Source organism: Misgurnus anguillicaudatus, chromosome 14, assembly GCF_027580225.2.
Source record: "Misgurnus anguillicaudatus chromosome 14, ASM2758022v2, whole genome shotgun sequence".
NCBI lineage: Eukaryota > Metazoa > Chordata > Actinopteri > Cypriniformes > Cobitidae > Misgurnus > Misgurnus anguillicaudatus.
Genome location: NC_073350.2, coordinates 26,529,194 through 26,553,395, shown reverse-complemented (window position 1 = coordinate 26,553,395; position 24,202 = coordinate 26,529,194). Strand labels below are relative to the sequence as shown.

The 24,202-nt window shown below is 37.6% G+C and overlaps 1 protein-coding gene across 4 annotated transcripts in view; it reads right to left on the bottom strand.

Annotated features, from left to right (window-relative positions):
• Positions 1-24,202, bottom strand: part of diaph3 (diaphanous-related formin 3) — a 391,776-nt gene that overhangs the window by 70,892 nt on the left and 296,682 nt on the right. For 3 of the 4 annotated variants that reach the window (XM_073876167.1, XM_073876164.1, XM_073876165.1), the window contains one exon: positions 21,332-21,394. The exons of the other annotated variant lie outside the window; for it this stretch is intronic. In XM_073876167.1, coding sequence (XP_073732268.1) covers positions 21,332-21,394 — 63 coding nt within the window. The remainder of the gene's footprint in view (positions 1-21,331; positions 21,395-24,202) is intronic. 4 annotated transcript variants of the gene reach the window in all.

Below are 24,202 nucleotides of genomic sequence, written 5' to 3'. Positions count from 1 at the left end.
TGGGGACACTGAAAAGGCATTAAAAGCCCAAAAGCTTCAGATTGGGATGTCATGGTCTGGATCTGGAGAGGAGTTTGAAGATGATGCCAGTCAGGCTGAGGGAAGCTTGCATTATTTTCTGAAGCTGTGTCATAAAAAGCTTCAGAGGATTTTACCACGTTAACCACCTGCAGCTTGATCGGAGCTTAAATACGACATCCGTACTACAACGCTGGTAATACCATCCACACTCTCTTTTGCTCCCTCTCTTTGGCGCAAATCTATAGCACAAACAGTCTTGTTCAGCATTCAACATGTGTCTCCCCGCGCAACCAATCCTCTCAGTCGGCCACTGTGTTGCTACGGCAACCTTCGTGGCATTACGACGGTACGTGCGCCAGACAGAGCACCCGCTCTGCGTTGCCCACCTCAGATCAATCTCTTCTGTTACTGAGGAAGATTGAGAAAAAGAGTAAGTGAGCGCATGAGAGAGAGAGAGATGAATGGATAATTAAGCACGGGCCATGATTAGTACCTTCTCAAGCGCTTCAGCAAATCAAATCAGTGTGTGATTTGCCTAAACAAATCTGAGCGCTTCAGATTTCCATTTATCCAGTGTTTCTTGACCATTTTCTCTTTCTCTTTTAGCAAATGTTATGTTTAATCATTTTTCAATACCTGGTTTTCGTACTTGGGACTTATCGTTCCTTCGGATGATATACGGAGATGGCAGGTGTGTATGGGGTTCGGGTTTGAGAATCACGAGCCGAATTCGCATCGTGGGCATGTGAAGGTTTGTTGTGCCAGCCGTCCCTCTCTCACGGCGCGCCAGGGAGAGAGATATCTTGTGTTGAGTGGTTATGGGAGGGGTTGGTCTGTATGCTGCTCTGAGATAAGGGGAGTATAAAATTCAATTAACTGAAAAACCCATACAACAGCATTCAGACCCCCTCCCGTTAATTTTTATTATTCTCTCGCTTTTCTTAATCTAGGGATGACGTGTTTTGATTACAGACCAAACCTGAAAGACCAGGGGCTCGTTTAGGAAATGAGGTTAAGTGCAAACTCAGAGTATGTTAATCCTGAAATGATGGAAATTCTGGGTTTTCTGTCTCAAAATTGGGGGTATGTCAAACCCAAGACTGCGGGTAAGTTAAGCCTGTTTTAGAAGGAGATGTAACTTATACTCACAGTCTGTTTCCAGGGTAACTTACTTTGTGAACCTAACCTGGTCGGGAGCAGGTTTTAAACTCAGAGTTTTTGGCGGTCTCCTGTAACTAATTATAATATCAATACTTATCCTTACATGTTTCTTATAGACCTTTTGCATGTTTGCAAACAGAGATTACTTTTTTTTTGTGGGCGGAGCCCAACTGGTGGAAGAAAGTGACAGCTCCGCAATAGCGGTGTGAAGTGTTTTAGCATTAAACTGTGATTTTTATGGATCCGGTGTTCTGTAGAAGTCTGTTTCCCCATATTTCTCTTTAGTGTAATGTTTCTTATAACGTTTTCACCAAGTTACGTTTATTTTTTAAATAAATTAAAAGAAATAAATTTAAATGGCTTGGCTAATGATATGTGTGCATGTATGCAATGTATATGTATTGTTCTTTATTGGTAAATCAATTATTTTTACAGTATGAATCGCTGAAGTACTTATAAGAGCAATACTATCATGTATTCTGTATAATATCATTTATTAAAGGTGCAATGTGTAATTTTTAGAAGGATCTCTTGACAAAAATGCAAAGTAATATACAAAACTATATTATCAGGGGTATATATAAAGACCTTTCATAATGAACCGTTATGTGTTTATTACCTTAGAAATAGACGTTTTTACATACATACACAGAGGGTCTCCTTACATGGAAGTCGCCATTTTGTGCCACCATGTTTTTACAGAAGCTCTTAACGGACAAACTTTTTTACTAAGTTGTCTATGGCGATGACATGTTTGTCCGGAGGTGGCTACCGTAGCTTCTCTAAAGCAAGAGGTGAGCAGTGGACTGAGCCGTTGGTTGCAATTTGCAACCTTGCCACTAGATGCCACTAAAATTTACACACTGCACCTTTAAATATTTCCTGTTTTCAATTTCTTCCTTATATTTATAGCCTACGTGTTTGTTCTAAAACTATTATGTTTACATACAAATACATTTTTATAGGCCTGTTTATATATTATTAACACTTTACATCGTGTGTGTGTGTGCTATGTAGATATATTTATTAGTAAACATCATAATTTAGAACAAACAGGAAGAAGACATAGGCTAAGATAGAAGGTAAAAAGAAGTAATAGAAAACGAAAAAAATATGAAAACTTTAATAAATGGTAATATTATTGATATCATGAACTCATTAAAATCTTTAATCTTTCTCAACAAATTATAAACATTACGTGTTGAAAACGCTATAAGAGACACATAGAGGGATCAGACTTCGACAGAACACCGGATATCTTCTCTAATATTTTCTATTCTAATTATTAAAAGATTTCCAAATGATTTCATCATTCCAGTCTGTCCAGTTGAGGGCTTATAGCAACCATAAACATACGTTTAACTTTAAATGGTGTCTTCGACGACGGTATACTATAAAAATGAAGGTCATCTATTTTGGCATTCCTATTCTGACACTCAACAGCACAACAATACATTTTCTAGTCGGTTATATTGTTCGTTTCACTCGTGTCTCATTCATTTCCACTGTTTTTCTGCCACCACATTGCGCGCGTGACATAACTGTGACGTTGACTCGCAAAAGGTCTATAAATCCACTCATCAGAGCTGCTGGTCTAGTGGGTAGTGCTGTGCACAGTGTAGCCTTGTAAAGTTTGTAGCCTTCTATGCCAAAGTCTTATGCCTAATTTCATTTTAGCTGAGTTGCTGTCTTCTTCTTTTTGTCCATGGGATTGCATTTGCATGAAAATTAATATAAGGTGTAATGACATGCAGTCCTCAGTTTATTTACTTCTAATATTTTAACCGTGATGTAAAAGTTAATGTACGCATTTACTAGAGTAGCAATTTTCCACAACTCTTTTCTTTAAATATATGCTCGTAGTTGCTGTACACTTGCAGCAGTACTTTCAGTTTTAGTAATGAAAAGTATCCAGACCTCCTTAAAGGGCGTGTTGCAGATAAAAATTTTCAACGAATTTGTGCAATTTGCTTGTTGATAATAAACATTTAAACTGTTATCCATTGTATTTTATGTTGTTGGGTATCACTAAAACGGAATATAATACGAAAAAGTACAGCGGTTTACAAATGATTCTCCTTTCCCCCACAACGCACTGTATTACGTCACGTTGGGGAGAGAATTTACCAAAGCTGCCTTGAGAGCATTGAAAGTGACTAGAGAGACGAGTAAAGTACAGTTCTGATAGCGCAGATTATGGATGGATGGACGGACGGACGGACAACCTAACGTTATCATAACTTTGTGTAGAAAGTAAACAAACAATTAACATACTCGTGCATGCTGGCTTGAGGAGGACCATGATCCTGCCTGAAATGGGTGTATGCGATCTTCAGCACAAACGGATTCAGGCAATCCTGGAAGCTGAGTGAGGTACATCACATCTGTTCGCAGGGTCGACCAGCGACCAAAACGCACTCGCTTCCCTACAGCCAGTAGCGGAGTGGCAATCGGGAGAGTCGGGAGTTATATTAGCAACATCGTCTGGTGGCGTGATGTGTGGCCGCTTCCCACAGCCCGCTGGTCAAACTGTGCAGCCTCTCTGCTCAACAAAGTATATAAAAGTGCTCAACCTGTTCGGCAGGTCCAACCATGTACAGGATTTATAAAAATACGGTGATCAATGAGCGGTTCCTCCTCAAATGGCATAGCCTGTCGTCCTTTGATGTAAAAAGCCGCCGAACGGCTAGTTTATTACAGTACGTATGCGGTCGGATCCGAGTGTGCTGCAGCTGCTGACTGCTGCTTCTGTGTATAAAATGTTTGTGTGATTCGTTATGATCGCATAAACAATATATCAAAGCATCCTTTTATTTCACAAAACAATATATTATAGATTTTATTTGATAGTAAATGTGGATTAAGGATGTTTAAAAATCTTTAGCCTGCATGGTGGTCAGGACATGAATGGATCAAATTAGCAGATTTGCGAAGTTTTATTTATCTCCACATATATCATAAATAATAATTAGCATGGTAACTTTGCAGTATACCACATTATATATTTCCTACTATGTATATATGATTTACGTTAGTATTAAACGGCAATAAATGTCTCATCTATCTCTATGGCTCTGGCTGAGGCTTTCTACACTTCTCCCCAACGTGACGTCATCGCCGAATTGCGTAAAAAAACACGTTAATACCAAAAACGTAAAACAAATGGTCTTTAAGACCATTTTTGAGACATTTTAAAAATTATATACATATCTTGAGTGATTTATGTACCCATTAATCGACAGTGGTGGTTAACCTGCAACACGCCCTTTAATTGTTAAGTTCTTTCCATTTATCAAATTCTTACTTTCACATTTATAACATTTCATGAGGTTAAATTATGCAATACTTGTGGTCAGTCTGCATAAGATCCACATGCTTGTTTGCTTTATGTCCCAATCATTTGATCATCAGAGCGTCCACTAATCCTTTTCTACAGCGTCGTAGGCATGGCATTTTTAATCTCGTTCCTAATCTTTTAGTTACATTATTGTTGAATAACTCTTATACTTTCTTAATAATCCAAATCATTACCCTTTATGTACTAATGTAAGCATCCATGACATGTTATATATCTCCATCCAAATTTGTCCCTATGTTTTATCTGTCCGTTAGTCTGTCTTTTTTCTTTCTATCGATTCAGCTGCCACCCCTTCCTCATGAGTTATTCTCCGTGTCCATCTCTTCTTATCCGCAGCTACATTCTCCTCCCTATCTGTTCGGTCTCTACTGTTTGGAGCGTGAGGCTCCAGCGGAGGGCCTATCAGTGCATCCTGCATTACACGCTGAGTCATTGTGAGGTTTGTATGGAGGAAAGGAGAGTAATCAGAGATTAGCCAGCCACCCAGAGTTCAGTCTGCCCTCTGTCAGCAGGCTGATTAGGGCTCTTTCCCTCTCTGCTCCAGTGCTACCTGCCTTCCACTACTTTCTTCAGTTTGCCATGAGAGTAAGGCATTTTGAGAGAATAGTTCACAAAAAAAAGTCAATACTTACATACCCCTTGTTTCATACCAACAGGTATGCATTGATGTAACATTGATAATAGTAATACTGCAACGGTGTTATTTAAAAAGTATACCACGCCATACTGGAATTCTGAACTAGAAACTAAAGTGCTTTCTTTATTAATGACTTGAGTTCAATATATAGTACAGATTTTTAAATAGACTGTATGGTTACATCTGACTTGGTTTTATGTATTTAAATAGACATTATCTGGTAAAATGGTAAATTAAACAAGTCACCAAGGGCAAAACAATAGACAGAGGATATTATATGCACCCAATATGAGTATATTAAATGAGTCTCTCCTATGATTTAAAAGAGAGTTTTGTGCAGTGCAGAGTAGCGCTTGTTTGTCGTTTCTACGATCACAAATGCAGACATGGTTTTATGTTTTAGTATCCTTACCAATCTGTTACGTTCTGCTCACTAGGGTTGTGCCGATAGACGATAGTATCGTGCATCGACGATTGTCAGACATATCGCCAACAGTAGGCTGTTGTGACGATATTTTGCAAAGGTTATTATTATTTTCATTGCAGTTTCACATTAACATGTGCATTGCATGCTTTTTCTCGCATGAGAGGGTTTGTGGGTTTCACTTTGCGTGCGAGAGCTTGTAATGGGCGTGGATCCCTCTCGCATGCACCAGAACGCTTCTTGGACTGTTGCTAGGACCTGAATGCGCGGCATGGACTTCTCCTGTAATGATTCTGACTCTTCCTCGCACATGACCTTGTAATACGCATGGCTCTGACATTTTCTTGTACTAAAGAGGTTGTTGTTGACCTTATGACGTCATTAACCAATACGTAAAGTCGAGTTGGCATGTCAAGCGGCTATTGCAAGACGAGAAGTTGTCATTTAACCTGTGCGTGTGCGGGAAGACGTCAGTTTTTTTAATGCTGCTTACAATATCTATATAGCCTACTGTCTACAAACATAAATAATATTAACATTACTTTACATTGTTTAAACGGTCTATGGGTTTAGCATCAGTGTATGGTCTCTGTTTTGAGATACAGATGCTCTAGCATTATAAATGTAGTTTATTGAGACAGAAGTCCAGATGACAACATGTAAAATATGAACGTGACTTCTTACCTTTGTGTTGAGATAACGATCGCAAGTAGAATCCAGTCTGTTTCAGACGTGTGAATAACTCATTAAAACAGTCTAATAGAATACATCCAATGACCATTTTTGTCCACAAATGCATATAATCCATTAGGGATGCACCGATATGGAAATTTTGGCCGATACCGATAACCGATAATTCTTTATATTTGGGGGCCGATAACCGATATATATATAGGCCGATAAATATTCATATTATTTTCACAATGAAAAACTCCCAGACTGCGGACATCTTGTCTTTGCGCTAGACTAGCATACTCTTCTTAAGCCCGCAACACATGTCATCTTCGTGCTATGTAACAGAAAGCATCAATCAAAACTCCACATGGCCAGCAATGAGCAAGTGAAGTGGTTCAACAAACCAAAAAATTTCCATCATTTATCGGCTTTCATTTATCTGCCTAATTTTGCTATCAGACCGATAACCGATAATATTAAAAATAAGCAGTTATCCGCCGATAACGATATGTCGGCCGATATATCGTGCATCCCTATAATCCATGAAATATAGATATATAGTCTGTTGTTTACATCAAATTTCGCATGAACATCTTGTAATAGAATATAATATACAATACAATATGCAGACTATTTGCGTCTTAACACTGTATATGAGATTACACTTTAGGTTCCGCTAAACACATAAACCCGCAGTAAACTTTGTTTCTAAAAGTAGGAGGGAGTATAATACATAATATTCAAACAGCGCTGTCAAATGACGTCATCTGACTCGCTCGTTCCCCCAATGACTTCATGGAAAATAATGATAGACATAATGTGTAGCCAATTAGATAACGAATCCAATGATCTTTATGTGACGTTTTATTTCCTGGTGTAGAAACGGTATTTTATAAGCTAATAAGGATAAATAACAATAAGAACGAACGTGTATGCATGTAAACAAAAGACTTTTATTTTGGGGCTCACTGGAACTTTGAAAAGGCACTAGTCTTACAAAAACCCTTCCAAAAACCGCATTTTTGGGCCTATTGATCTCAAACGTGAAACATAACTTCTTTAGACTTGTGGCTTTGGGATCATTGCATTTCTAGTTTTCAAATTTCAAACACATATTTATCATTAAGTTTTTTAGTAATAAAAAAGATGTTAGGCAAAAAAAGTTTTATTCCAATGTACTTCAGCCTCTTTAACTTTTTTAATTTTTAACTTAAAATAATGGAAAATGAACCTCAAAGTGTCTTCTCTCTAATGATACCATAGTTGCTTATACTCTAAATGGTTTAGTAAAAACAAAAATTTTAGTGAAAGTAAGTCTTTTCATGGTTTGGGCTAGTGTGGGGGTGCTTTTTAATTTTTTTATTCTTTGGTTAAAATCGTTTCGCTAGATAAGAGCCTTACACTCGGTTGGGATCGTTTAGAGCCCTTTAAAGATGCGTTGAAACTGTAAAAAGTTGGGGTCCAAAAAAGTCTATTAAATTGAGAAAAATGCTGAAATGTTTTCCTTAAAAAAAAAACAAATTCTTCTCGACTGAACAAAAAAAGACATAAACATCTTTGATGACATATGGGTGAATAAATTATCAGGATTTTTGTTTTATGAAAGTAGAGTATTCCTTTAAGAAACAAAACGTATCAATTCTGTAGTCAAATGGAGAGAGCATTTCCATCATGAGTATTTTCATATCTTGTGCCATGTCCACGGAAACTCAAAAGTAAATTACATCTTTCATAACCCATTCAGTTGTACCGTTTCTGATATTGCATTCTGCAAGCATTTCGATCCACATTAATATTCCACGTCTTTACACCGCTAGCTTTCATTAGCCCATAACTCCTCAACACACATCTCTGGTTCAAAAACTTTCACCATCTCTGCTTACAAACATCATTTCCTCTCCCTCAACGAAAACACGCACAAATCTTCACATCTCCAACCGGCGAGGTGAACGATCCCTCCTCTCAAAACTTGTTTTAAACAGATGAACATGAGTCTGGTAAGAAAAGAACAGCTTTGATTTACAGGAGGCGCCGAGAGATGCGGCTATAGGGTTCAGAAGGCAGCACAGCGGCCCCGTAGAGATGGATGAGCGTGTAAAGAGCTGACAGAGTGCATGCTGTGTTTGTCCAGCCCTGAGGAGTTTAATGGGTTCAGATCGGATCTCACTCTGTATGACATTTCTGCTGTTTGCAAGATTGCAAAATGTTTTATTTTTTACTTCACGAACGTACATGAAGGAATGTTAGAGGAGTCGGTGTTTCTCGACGGGTTCTTCTTGAATTAATCTTTCACTCTAATGAAACGCACAAGCCCCGTATGTGAGGTGCGGATGATGTATTGCTCTAAAACACGGATAAATCAAGAGTTCTGACAGTACAACTTTTAAAACAATGACATGGCGCATCAATTAGAGAGAAGAATGCAATTCTCTCTATTTCAGCTCACTGATTAAATATTGCTTTTCCTTCTCTGTTCCTTGCTTCTGTCACATTAGGAGGAGAGGAGAAAAAATGAGATGTCTATGGAGCACTTCGCTGTTTTGATGGGGGCTTTAAATAAAATCCTGTATTGTAGGCGCTGTGCAGACCTGATTCATCATGATAAATCCATTTAGGAAATCAGTTGAGGTGTGTAAAACACAAAGCTTCATTTTTTTTGCGCTTTCACAACAAGTAGTTTTTGATAACAATGCAAAGTAAGAGGAACCTATCCCCAGTCCCAGTCTGACAAACTCAGCTACGTCCTTGTAGAAACTGCAAGCAGATGATTAAAAGTATGCATTACTTAATGTATGCGCTGTTTACTAAATGCCCCGAGTCTATATATCACCAGATCTGTTTTGGCTGAGCTGCGACAGCTTGCAAGCTCTTTAAAAGCGTATTGCATTGAGAGGTGACGAATGCTTGAAATCCAGAACATAGCGGGATAAGTTTGATATTATTTCTTTTTCATTCTTATACTTTATTTCTCTTCGTCCCTGTAGGCTCTCAAGCCTGAGAGATTGGATGAGGCACAAATGAGAGCGACAGAGAGGGAGAATATATCACTAAACCTCTACCCTGAAGCAAAATTTCTCTACATCAGCTCTGTGGCTCTCCAGTAAAGCCTGACAGAGTAGAAGCCATTTGATCCTATAAAAAGGATTTCATAATAGACACATTACCTAAAATAAAATCATTTGAGGCATTTATTTTTGTGTGTGTACTGAAAGGGTTATAATGTGGTTAGAATTGTATAACTGGATTATAAGGGCGGAATCGTAATTTACGGTCTCGTTCCTAAAGCCTTTTAGGAAAAACAATTCAATCTTTGACTATGCAATGCATTATATTTCATATATATTTTGAACGTCCGTAGAAGTTAAAATGGGATTACACTAATGAATGGACATCGCTAAAAACAAACAAGGACAATCATTCTGCGTGTGAGATAAAATGGTAAAGGATTAGCTCATTAATATTAAAGAGTTTATGCAGAAATTGACAAGCAGGATTTCAGGACTGTTTGGTCACACAAGCTATCAATTAGACGCATTTGAAATATTAGTTTGTTAACGGACAAGCTATCATCAACTTACCAATGCATGCCCTTTGGGAAATGTCAAATAAGATAAACAATTACCATATTAGCCAGGGCTCCAGACTAACTTTTTTCACAAGGAGCACAGTGGCCCCCAACTGAAAATTTTAGGGGCGCAACCAGAAAATTTAGGGGCACACACTGTAAATCAACATGCTAAACAAATATTCACATTTCTACTATTCTCCACTGTATTACTAATAAATACTTTAATGATAGATGCAGAAAGTACAATGTGGTGTTTCAAATTCAGTGTCACATCACAAAAAATTGTCAAATTTAATGGTCGCACATGTGCGACTGGATGTAAAATTCAATGGCACACTCTCAAATTTTGGTGGCAAAATGCCACCATTTGGTGGCAGTCTGGTGCCCTGTTAGCGGTCCTTTAAATTTGTCAATTGGCTATGTATGATGTTGATGTGACTGTTTCTATGGACTTTGGTCAGACTTTAGTCTGTTTTTAAATGTGCTTCAAAGTGCACCTATTTCACTGCTAAATCAACGTTATTTTGTGTATTTGGTATAATACAATGTGTTTGCGTGGTTTATGGTTCAAAAAACACAAACTTAAGGGAGCTTAGCTTACTTGTTGCCTCGCTGCCTCATGAGGCAATGACTTCGGAGGCATGAAGGCAGCTCAGAGAAACGCTTTCAGACACACTTCAAAGGCAGCGTGTTTGAAATATAAACAGAGCGCGTCTTTGTGATAACTAATCACATTTTTAAAAACTACAATACTAATTTCTTATTAGAAATGCAATTAAAAGGTGTACAAAGTGAAAATATACATTTATTTACACTAAATTTGTGCTCCAAACGCTTTCTAAGCTGCCATTGTATTTTTTCGAACTCGAACAGGCTCAACCAATCACATTCCCCATGCGCACGCACGCATAGAATTGTGGGACAAGATCTCAGGAGTCCGGAAGTAAACCTAACATTGGATTCAGACATGCCTTGATGCCTTCTTGCCTTGGAATGCTGCAATTTAGAGTTTTCGGACGCAACCATTATTTTCCACATAACATACGTTTTTTGTAGCTCCAGATTTCACCCTCTTCCTGAAATGCACGGATTTGAAAAGCTCTGTGTCCCTGATTGGCCAGCTAATCTGTATGTTGTGATTGGTCTGAATACCTCTGACGTCCACCTACTTCCTGGGATTGGTGATGTAGACAAGACCAACATTATCATAATTTATCCCGCTTCGGACTCACAGCCTGTAGGTTAACTTTAGTTAGCAATAGATTCTTTCAAACATTGTAAGGAGCATCAGGTTTCCAGGCTAATCACAACGTAGAGATCAGGGACACAGAGCTATTCAAATCTGTGCATTTCAGTATAAGAGGGAAATCTAGAGCTACAAAAATGTACGTTATGTGGAAAATAATATGTTTTTTAACCATAAAGCATGTAATTACATTGTATTATACCAAATACACAAAATAACCTTTTTTTTAGCAATGAAATAGGTGCTCTTTAAGTGAGATGTAAGATGCATACAGCATATAATGAAAAAAATTAATCCCTGTTTGAAGCTACAAAACATGCGAGGTAGTTGAATTGCTTACATCTGACATCAGTGTACATTTCTGGCAGAGCTTCTGTTGCAAAAAATGAGGGTCATATCAGACCATACTAAAATTGGATGATGGTATTGTCTTATCCTGTATCCCGCTGGGAAAAAACAGATATATTACCAAAACTCGATATAGCGGCCACCCCTAATGCATGCATGCGTGTCCTTTGGCTTTTTGCGATTGAAACGCAGCACATTCAGTTCACCGTTCAGCTGCTGACTCGTAAATGAATTAGAATCAAAAAGCATTTCCAAGCACCTGTCGCTGTTACTGACTGGACATTTAACAGTCCCTCCAGAAAAACGTGATTATGAGATCGCATGATTCAACGTATAATCAGCCAAAGTCCGCATATTTATGCAGGGGCCACATTTTTTCAAATACGCCGCACTTTCGCAGAATAAATTGCAGATTTCCGTGTGCAAAACATGCGGGCTTGCATGATTTCATAATCAAAATAATCAAAATTCAAAAATCACATATCTTAGCAGCAAGTTAAAAATGTTGCATTTATTACACACTGTTGCCATGGGAACGTTATGAAGTGACGTGATTATGTGGCGTGAACATCATTGAAAAGCTGCAAAAGCTCCAAACCGTTTTTGCGAGTTTCCGCAGTTTTTGCAAGTTCCCTCAATTTCATTGCATAAAATTGCATAAATATCCCGCATAATTCATCTTGTAAGATCAAGGATTTTTGCCCGCAACAATCACAAAAAAACTCAGCGTTTTTCTGGACGGACTGATATGAACATGGTTTGTCTGTATACACCTAAAAAGTTTGTTAAACAGTTGCTGCTGGTTACATTAAAGTACTATTTTTGTTTGGCCAAATATATACTAGGGCTGGGTATTGTTAGGAATTTCACAATTCAATTCGATTTCGATTCGAGGCTTCGATTCGATTCAATAATGCTTTATTTGCTTCGATATCAATTCAGTAATAAGTAAATACACAAGTAATTAAGTACCTGAGTATATTTTTACAGTGTTTCCCACAGGATTTTGAAAGACTGTGGCAATGATGATGTCACACGTGATTAGCATATATGCATATATGTTTTACTCACTGATCTTTATAAATGACTGGATTGCGCATGATGTCACAACTGTGAAGCCACCGCGCCGCCATGTTGGTATACCCAAACATTCTATTAAATCAATGGACGCAATCATATTTTAATGATAAAACATTACTTTACTAGTCTTCGTTTTTATATCTGAAGTTACCCTGTACATTATTACAACACAAACGTCCTAAGCATGTACATAGTTATTTACTGAAAGTTGTACATTTTAGTTTTTAATCAGTTATTATACATTCATCTTCATTACAGTATCAGATCAGCAGACAGGCCGCAGCATATTTAGTATTAATGACAAACGTGCTCATTCTGAAATCTAAATAAATAATCATACTTTGTACCGTATGTGCATGCAATAATTTGCTGGTTTTATGTTATCTAAACTTACAAGTTACCTAAAATTATTTAGAGAAATAACGCTGACCGTGCAGCTGAATGTCAAAAAAAACTTTATTTATACCTGTGTCATTAACAGAACGCAGCAGACACACTCACCTTAACGGTTTTTTATAAATCCATTTTCCTGCCCGATTAAAGCATAAACATTGCAAATAACACCAGAATTAACAGTTAATTTACGTACACATATTCTAAAAACATTCTTGCGTGACTGATACGCTGTAAAGCGGGTGAATTTAAAACATGATTTTGAATAGAAGTCAATGACGCCATCTGCCGGTTGGGTATACCAAGATGGCGGCTCCAACTCTGCGCTGGCTTCACCTCACGCTGTTACGTTAAGCGTTCTATGCGCAATCCAGTCATTTATATAGATAAGTGGTTTTACTCTTTGATCTGTCACATTATATTGCATATTAACACAACTGAATGCTATTTTTACATATTGTCTGGTCTGTTGTCTATAAAATAGTGACTAAACACCCAGTAATGACCCAGTAACGTTAACTCCTTGTTTAATTAATCCAATCAGCTCTTTCTTTAACTGCTGCCAAAGACGGGACATCGTCTGACAAAATCACGATACATTTACATTGAGGCTGTACCGATGTTGTTCTTATTAGTGTTGTTGCTTGCACACAGACTCACAACCAAAGAACGGGTATGTGTGGGAAAACACTACCGCTAACCTTTCCTTAAGTCATGATGAACTTCCGTCTTCTCTGTCAGTAACATCCGTGACTGTTGACGTTTACGCGAAATGAAAGACGCTGTTGAGGCGCTGCACGTAACATTAGAGAGAGAGAGAGAGTTAGAGAGAGTTAGAGAGAGAGAGAGAGAGAGAGAGAGAGAGAGAGAGAGAGAGAGAGAGAGAGAGAGAGAGAGAGAGAGAGAGAGAGAGAGAGAGAGAGGGGTAGGGAATGAGGCGCGCTGAGCTCTCGCTACAATGAATTAAGCCGTTTTAAATAGTAAAATAATGTAAATGGGAATCATGCCGTTTTGGTAAAGCACGTCTTGTACAACGCTGAACACTCTCACTAGAGTGGTGCACACAGCGCCGCCAATGGCCGGTGGGCTGAATCGATTCATAGGATTTGATAAATCGACATTGAATTGAGAAACAAATAATTGCAATGCATTGATGAATCAATATTTTTACCCAGCCCTAAAATGTACTAGCATTTAGTATCTTTAACAGTTTTGATAATAAAACATATACTTGTAAAAGAAACATTACTGTTTTAACATAAACTAATGGTTCGCAATTAATAGGTCTCCAAAATTATGCATAAAATCAATCTTGTCAATCATACGCCTCCATAAAACCTTTAGCACTGCCACACTCCTCAGTCTGCAAACCTTTCAGTGGTTTCATTTACCAAGCGAGGAGTGACCTTTCCCAGCCAGCTATAAAAATCAATTTCAAGCTCTAATTCAGAAATATGTTACATGATCATTGTTGGGCGGAATATTAATCATTGGGTAGAGCCTAATAGCTTGGTGAAAGCAGAGGTTTCTATCTCCATCAAATGGTAAAATACATACAGTACTTGTTTCTCCTCCAAAATACTTATCAGCACAATACCTGTAATGGACAGCAAAGGCAAGTGTGACCTGGAAAGCTACAACTGGGTTTCTTAAAGCAATTTCTATGTGGATTCAAAGCACTCCATGCGGTCAAACACAATCAATCCATCATTTCTCCAGCCCAAGCCCCCTTAAGAGCCGGGGTTGCTCACTCAATCCATTCACTTTCTCTCTTTCTGTTGAAGGTCTTATCCTAACCCTGGTCACTCAAGTCATAAAGCATCTTTATCTTCATCCAGAGAAAAAAACAGGTGGAGGGATGGGGGTTTCAGTCACACTTAAAAGCTTTAAGTGTTGCCTCAGGCTTCGATGAAGCAATAGAGAAAGAGGAGAGAGATGCAAGAGAGGTTCCTTGGAGACTACTAAAATGAGAGGGGGACCTTCTAAAAGCTTTTACCCCTAAATCTTGACCACAGTAGTTTTTGGGTGTGTAGGTAGTTCAGAAAAGCATTTTGACCTTAGCATTCATACCACTGACTGGCTGAGAGAAACAGACAAATAGGCGGCAAAAAGACCAGCGACCTGAATCTCCATAGATTACACACATCGGGGCTCTTAAAGTCACTATCTTTACCTGCGCGTAAAGGGAACGGGGTCCTTGCTTTCATAAGCTTGCAGGAAAAATGTCAGCTCAACTCATATTGCTATTGTGTCGGATAAGTCAAACCGGCTGACACACACACCAACATCGGCTTGACCAGTTCATGTTTTTGTGGTTAATTACAGTGTCTCCTGTTGCAGATGTCTCAGATTTTAATTCGCTTTCTTGCTCCACTGGAGTGTGAAACACTAAAGCCCTGGAGATCAATTACTGAGGGGTATTTACACTATGGAAAGGCAGAGGCGACATGAAGAAGGCTGACACACTCGGAGCACATGTTCAGTTTCTTAGCCACTGGTCTTGTCCCACTGTACTCGTTATACTGTCAATCTGCTACAAAAATAAAAAAACATACCTCAGAGATTTATATACACTTGACCGGAATAAAAGATGTGTCACTGGGAAACACACAGAGATTATAGTTGCCTACATATATAAATGAGGTGGTCACAAAAACGTATAAAAATGTGTGTGTCTCACGGTGAATGCGTAACACTTGAGAGCCCTACAAATTGATATAATGTAAATAAACTATGTTGCCCTGTAGATGTCTAATTTTTATCGTCTTTGTTTTACAAAAGAGATGTCAGTTTATTCAAAAGTATGCAGCTTTAATTCAAAGATGAATCTGTGCTAATATTGCTAAAATTATTGCTAATATGTAGCACTATAGACGGTTTCATCGGACGCATGTGCGTTGATGCGATACGCGTCTGGTTCGAACTTTACTTCCGGTTTCAGTTTTTTTTACGGTCTGACTAGTTGCTAAACTGAACTCCTTGAACAAATCCTTGTTGAAAATAACAAATGTTTTGATTTCCTAGGTAATCTACGTGTTGTTTATTTTGCTTGTTATATAAATAAAGTATGTTCAAAGTACTTTGTTGTTATTTATTCTTAGTGGAATTTATCAGAAGTTACGTGTTGACCACGGCTGGGAGATTTAAACACAGTTCATTTCTTCAGATTAATGCTGTGTTGAAGCAAATATTTCATTATATTAGAGGTACTGCCTCTGAGGAAAGTTACTTTTAAAAGTAATGCATTACAATATTATGTTACTCCCCCAAAAGTAACTAATTGCATTACTTAGTTACCTTTAATGGAAAGTAATGCCTACGTTATTTTTGCGTAACTTTTACTTGGCTGAGGCTTCATCTCTATTAGGCCTTGCAGGTGGCTTTTATGAAGTTCTGCTTTCAAAAATTGCGTATTTCCATCGCAAAAAGTAACTTGCATTACTTTTTTGAAAAAGTAACTCAAATATTAATGTGTACATTTAAAAAGTAATGCGTTACTTTACTCGTTACTTCAGAAAAGTAATATTATTACGTAAAGCATGTTACTTGTAATGCGTTACCCCCAACACCCTGACACGAAATATCCTTGCCAATACTACAGTCTTTTTTCACAAAGTTTATCGAAACTTTGAAACATTTGTTGTGGTCAGTCATAGTGCCGAGTGTAATCTACTGCGTATGTGCGTAATAAGAAAGATTCGTCGCAGGTCCTGGCAGATAGATACAACTGTAATACGCTCACTGCTGTTTGCCGTGCAAGAATGACTAAAAAGCAGGGATCGATAAACAGAACCGAAATGCCCATGTCATATCGAGTCCCCGGTTGTTGTTGTTTTTGGAACCGGTTCTAAAATGGAACTGGTTCTCGATACCTAACCCTACTGGCATGAAAAGCATATATCTTTGCAAACTTGCTCATACTTTTAAGTATTTTAACACCACTTCCGGACTGCTAGCATCTTTAATTTGAACATTGAAACCCACACCATCAGCAACCGGAAGAGATTATATTTGGCATATTTTATTATCTTATTTAGAAGATTCTCATTTTCATTTAAAAAAGGCACACATGCGATAAAAACAGAGGAAGTTTTAGGCTACTTCTGTAGGTAATGTGGCCATTCAAAAGTCTTACCAATAGTTATTACTGCCATTTAAAGGAGGGGTAGGCTATATTTGTACTTAAACACCGTAAAATATTGTTATGCTGTTTGAAAGCCTCTGAATTTAAAGAAGTGGTCTAAATATATAATCATTGCATTCAGTCCGAAACTGCACATGCTTCCTTTAAAGCTAGATAAACTTAACATGAAAAGCGTCTGTCAACAGCAAATAATGAAAGAATTAAAAAAGCATCACCATTAGGATATGTCAAGATGATCTTAAAGGTGAACTTGACATTCAGCCTTCACGTCCTGGAAAAAAGCCTTCTTAAACATGAACGGTAAGTGGAGTTACAAGAGAAAAGTATTTCTCTTCACTCAAGTGCGGACCTGCAGTCAGATCTGGCTCCATTATATGGAAACGTTTTTACAACGCAATCAATTTCCAAGGGCTGCTACCTACTTCACTTCGGTTAAACTCAAAAATATGCCACATTAAGAAAGTAAAAAGCGTGGCAAATATATTTCATGTTGACTATAAGGTTTATTGCACAAACTATACAGAGAAAGACAAACTCCTTTGCAAATAACAAGCCGTTAAGTTTGGAAAGCACAGAAGGGACCGAACTCTTTCCATGCTCTCTGTGTGTGCGTATAACACAAGACACTGATCAGTTTTATTTAAAAAGCAGATGGTACAACTAAAACAAAGACGAATGGGACTGAAGCCTGGCGTGAGATGAGTACTAATTAGCCCGGTCAACAGTGTGGTTCACCCAACTGCAAAGGCCTGCGTGTACATACACAAGCCCGGGGCTCTATTAGTCAGCCTAGACTGGGATGAAAGCATGGGGACAAGGGCGTGCAGCGGCCCGCCTCATGGCTAGACTCCCACTTCTCTTGCACTGCCTCAGAGGAGCGTGGGAGGGAGGGCGCCACACTTGATATCCCAGAATGCCCTGTGTCCTTCATTACTTTTTGCTGAGAGCCATATGAGGGGAGTTAAATATTAGCTGCGGCAGTCTCACTTATGATGGATCGCATTAGGATGAGATCACGCATATACACACGGCTCTCTGTTCAACAAATCTCTCTCTCTCGCTCTTTGTTCTCGCTCTGACTAGCTCACTCCATCTCTCTTTTCTGTCTATTCACTCTCTCTTTTCTCCACACTCCAATCTAATTTGAGATAAGTCGTAAGAGAACACCAGTGGGAGCTGAGAGCAGACTTTATCAGTGCTCTGGGTGGGCGTGGGAGGAGATCTTGAAGTAATTGTATTCCTGTATGCTTGCAGGGATTCCTATTAAAACCAATAACCGTTAATGGGGTTACAGCTTAATTTTTTAAGTGTTGTGATAACGATTATGAAGCAACCTTTGACAAGACACCCGTGTCTGTTTATCTTATGTCGCTGATACATGTACATAACAGTATGAACTCACATTTATTGGATCTGAGAGGTAAAGTGGAGACATCTCGCAGCAAACATGACACAAGGATGTTGTGTGAAAGCTTATACGATAAAAATCTGACATAGAGCTAGATAAATCACAGCGAGACCCATGTGATGCTATTCCTACGACAACACATTAGCCCCCAAATGCTGAACGCATTCATTATAGGAAAACGAGGAACAGCTACATTAATTCTTGTCATGTTTTAGGAGTAGATGGAGAATGAAAGGCTCAATAGTGCACAACATGTTGCAATTTTCTGACTGGGCCTTTTCCAGAGAATAAGACGAAAAACAAAAGAGCCACATCAACAGACAATATTAAGTGGAACAGCTTCTTCAGCAAAAAATGCACCCACTGATTCTGGGCATTCATGCGGTTTGGCTGGAAATGTGGCATTCACAGCACATGGCGAGTTCCTGGATGACACATTAACACCTGGTGGAACGGCGGCGACAGCGAGCGCATGACATTGATTATAACCCTGTTGACTCTGACACTTACATATACCATCCAATCAAAAGCAAAGATGATTTAAGAGATGCAAGCAGCATCGCAAGACACAACTTAAAAGGATTAGTCAATTTTCTTAAAAAAAAAAAATCCAGATAATTTACTTACCACCATGTCATCCAAAATGTTGATGTCTTTCTTTGTTCAGTTGAAAAGAAATTATGTTTTTTGAGGAAATCATTCCAGGATTTTTCTCATTTTAAATGATTAGTCCATTTTCTTAAAAGAAAAATCCAGATAATTTACTCACCACCATGTCATCCAAAATGTTGATGTCTTTCTTTGTTCAGTTGAAAAGAAATTATGTTTTTTGAGGAAAACATTCCAGGATTTTTCTCATTTTAAATGATTAGTCCATTTTCTTAAAAGAAAAATCCAGATAATTTACTCACCACCATGTCATCCAAAATGTTGATGTCTTTCTTTGTTCAGTCGAGAAGAAATTATGTTTTTTAAGGAAAGCATTGCAGGATTTTTCTAGTTTTGGTGGACTTTGATGGAGCCCAGCATTTAATACTTAACTCAACACTTAACAGTTTTTCAACAGAGTTTCAAAGGACCACAAACAATCCCAAACGAGGCACAAGGGTCCCAACCAGCAAAACGATTGTCATTTTTGACAACAAAAAGAACAAATACACACCTCCAAAGCACAACTTCTCGTCCAGATCCGGTCGTGATGCGCCAGCTGACCTCACGCAATACGTCATGACGTCAAGAGGTCACAGAGGACGAACGCGAAACTCCGCCCCAGTGTTTACAAGTGTCTTGAAAGAGGACCGTTCCTACGTTGTTGTATGTCAACTGATACTAATTCATGTCTTTGTGGCAGTTTATTGTTTAAAATGGTCCACAAATGTGCGTTTTATATATGTAACACGTGACCTCCCTACGTCACTACGCATTTACGTTAGGTCGCGCTGGACCGGACCTAGACGAAAGGTTGTGGTTTAAAGGTGCGTATTTTTATTTTTATTGTCGAAAATGACAATCGTTTCGCTAGATAAGACCCTTATGCCTCGTTTGGGATTGTTTATAGTCCTTTGAAACTCCGCTGAAAAAAACTGTCAAGTGTCGAGTTATACATTAAATGTTGGGCTCCACCAAAGTCCATCAAAACTAGAAAAATCCCGCAATGTTTTCCTCAAAAAACATAATTTCTTCTCGACTGAACAAAAAAAGACATCAACATTTTGGATGACATGGTAGTGAGTAAATTATCTGGATTTTTCTTTTAAGAAAACGAACTAATCCTTTAATGGACCCCAACACTTAACAGTTTTAATGCAGTTTATAATTGCAGTTTCAAAGGACTCTAAATGATCTCAAATGAGGCATAAGGGTCTTATCTAGAGAAACGATTGTCATTTTTGGCAAGAAAAATAAAAAATATGCACTTTTAAACCACAATTTCTCGTCTTCCTCTGGTTGTGTGACGCGCCAGCGCGACCTCACGTAATACGTCATCACGTCAAGATATTAAGGATGATGTATGCGAAACTACGCCCCAGTGTTTACAAATGTGGAGAAAGAAGATCGTTCAGACGTTGTTGTATGTCAAATGATACTAATTAATGTCTTTGTGTCAGTTTATTGTTTAAAATGGTCCGCATATGTGCATATATGTAACACATGACCTTTCGGCATCATTACGCAATTACGTGAAGTCGCGCTGGCGCGTCACACAGCCAGAGTAAGACGAGAAGTTGTGGTTTAAAAGTGCATATTTAAAATTTTTCTTGCCAAAAAAGATAATCGTTTCGCTAGATAAGACCCTCATGCCTTGTTGGGATCATTTAGAGTCCTTTCAAACTGCAATTTTAAACTGCATTAAAACTGTTAAGTGTTGGAGTCCATTAAAGTGAGAAAAATCTTGGAATGTTTTCTTCAAAAAACATAATTTCTTCTCGATTGAACAAAGAAAGACATCAACAGTTTGGATGAAAATGGTGGTGAGTAAATTATCTGGAATTCTTTTTTTTTTTAAATGGACTAATCCTTTAAAGCAAAAAGAATAGACAAATTCATGCACTATAGAGATAGAGGTCTATTTTACTTATTGCACCATTTTCTCAAATAATAGGGACAGTTATGATTCATAACCAATTGGCTGGATCTGTAATGTACCACTGAACATTACTGTGTATTAGAATTAAATTAAAAATCAATATAAAGATAAATGCATGACTAAGACGGGGCAACACAGCATTAACCCAAAGCAGAAAGGAAGGCTGCTACATAAAGGTTAGTGAATGATAATAATGCAGTTAATTGAAAAGCGAGACGCGGCAAGCGAGAAGTGGAGAGAAATGCATTCATTCCTCCACTCTTTGTAAATTCAGATTTTACCGTGGTTGCAGTCTTTCAGTACGGGTCTTTGTGGACTCATGCTGAGCCGTTGAGTTGGTTCATCTGTGAAATTGGGACATGGGACAAGACAGAGTGAGAGCTGCTCTCACACGCAAAAAACGTACAATACACACTCATGCATAACAATGCACACACAAACACATTATCTTTATACTGTACATTGGATTTCTACTCCCTCGCGTACAGAGAGACATGCTACACTTTAAAGGCTCAGATTTCCGCAGTGTTTAACAGGCCGTTTTGATTGGTCTGCTCAGTTTGTTGGATTCTCCGGACAGCATACTGATTTCTATTGAAGGTGGTCAGGTGCATTACACTCCATCAGTCGCTGTAATGTGAGAGGAAGTGTGCTGGTAGTGGGGGGTTGATTCTGTACAGATTTTCCAGTTTTTTTTTGGATTGATTTAGGATCAGATGACTTTAACCATGTATTTCAGTATCAGAAGTTTTGGATTATAAAGACTGCACTAAGGAGAAATCCATACTGTATATATAAAGAGACAAAAACTATTCGAATGAGCAATTTACTCTGTCATTAAAGCACTTTATGTACTTTACTCATGCATACCTTGCTATAGGATAAAAGTGAAGTAATAAAAAACAAATGCCACTCTGAATGTGAAAACCCAGCTAAAATTATAGTTTGTGAATTACAGTTTTCTACTAGGGATGCTCCGATCAGGATTTTTGCAGCCGATACCGATTACCAATTTGTTGTCTTCGTGATATGCAAGCTCTTTGATGACTGTAAAATTTTTTCGAGATTTGCCTTTGTTATATTACTTGCAGTAATTATGTATATTATTGTGTTAATAGAGAATCAAATAAATAAGCACAACAAATATTTCTTCTGAAAAGAGAAATTTTATATGCCTTTAAAAAGGCTTATGTTTGTTAAAAGTAATTAAAATAAATCTCTTCAAAGTCTTTACTGTATGAATTAAATATACATGCATTCGTATAAAGTACAACATTTCTTCAGTAAAGAGCAGAGAGTGATTTTATTGAGAGATGAATTAGGTTACTGTAGCTTTAAGATGTGAGAGAGATCGCTCTGTACACGTGCACTGATGACAGGCTGCTGTGTGTTTCGCGCATTTGGTGTACGCAGACAAGAAATGAAAAAAATGAAAGTTTAAACTGTCAAAATTTTAAAACACATGCAAATAACAAACTTGGATGCAATTGTCTGCGATAGATGGGTGATTCTCACGAAACCATTGAAACACCACGGCAGTAATGATTTTAGCTTTAAAATGTGTAATATAGTAACATTAAAAAGCATCAGAATTAACACAATACTGTGTTCTACCTTGCACAATGTGTGATTTCAACATAAGAATTTATAATTGGAAATTTTATCTCATTTTCTGCTGAAATTCTCATTACCGCAATGTGTCCGGCTGTGTTTGAACATGCGTTATGTTGTAATTTAATCAAATTAACACAAAAATATTAAGAAAAAAATAAATGGATGTTTTGCTAGACTACTTTAGAAGACAGAAAAAATATTTACTGAATATTCATGTATAATAATAATGAAGAAAATTAGGAAAATTATGTGTCCATGCCTGATGTTCTCATCCTCCGCAACACTTTTTGAGAACAGTTTAAGCACACATACAGAATTTTAATAAAGTTTGATTTTGAGTGACCAAGCACATGGACCAGTTACTTCAAGATGGCTACCAGGTAAGATCATTTTTTTTACAGTTAATTTGAAATATTGTCTTGTCAGAATGCTTACACGACATTTTGATTATCATTACCGCAACAGATGCTTATTAAAGGTTAATTTAATTAATAGAAGCATAATACTTTGATTTTAAATGCATGCGCAGAATCTCCAAATTATGTTCTTTCAGGTTTGTCATGTCATTTTGAAAATATGTCAATGTTGATGTTTTCTGACTGTTGCGGTAATGAGATTTTTTAGGACTAATTTTTTTAATTATGTTACAAAACGTGTTAAATGATAAGTAAAAGTTTTTAAATTAATGTTCCCATTTACTCCAGACTTTGTTTTTCAATGTCTGGTGGGAAAAAAAGTAAATTTAAGCTATTTTTACATTTTCATGCTTGACATTTTTAAAACCAAGTTTTCGTGAGAATCACCCAGATATACATGTTGTATACGCTGTTTGATGGGGATGTGAAGACGCATTGCGCTGTTAGGACCGGAGCGTGTCCTCATAAAAAAACACACATCTCTGTAAAGGCAAAGAGAGAAATCCAAATATGCACGTCGCACAGGACCAACAGGTTATAAAAATGCTCGCACTGCGTAAAAATGGTCTCTAATTGAGGTCGTATTCAGGAACCCTATGATGACCAAAGTAAACAGAAAGTTCTGTTCATAAGATCAACAAATTTAGTGAGTACTGAACGAGTCATTTAATCCCGTTATCGGCCGATACAGATCTGCGACTGATCGATCGGAGCATCCCGATTTTCTACAAAAATAATCAAATTACGTTAAAAAAAAAACAATCTGTTAAAATGTAACTTTGATATGTTTAACTTTTTCCCCGCCAGCGTTTTTGAAAAAGTTGCCAGTCAGCGGCAGCATTTTTTATGATTTTCACAAAAGTTTAAAGCCTTCCAGAATTTTTTTCTTCAAATATATAAACAAACAAATTAATAAAGAACAGACCCTCTGCTTTTAAACAACAACAAAAAAAATCATATCTTTATTTGTTCTCTTTTTAACACCTCTCAAATCAGGGTTCCTACACACATTTTGAATTTCAAAATTTCATACTTCTCTAGACTCAAACATACAGACTTCCCGGAAGATTTATCAGACCATATTTAACATCTAAAAAAGCAGTGGTTTTAAAATTTGAACTG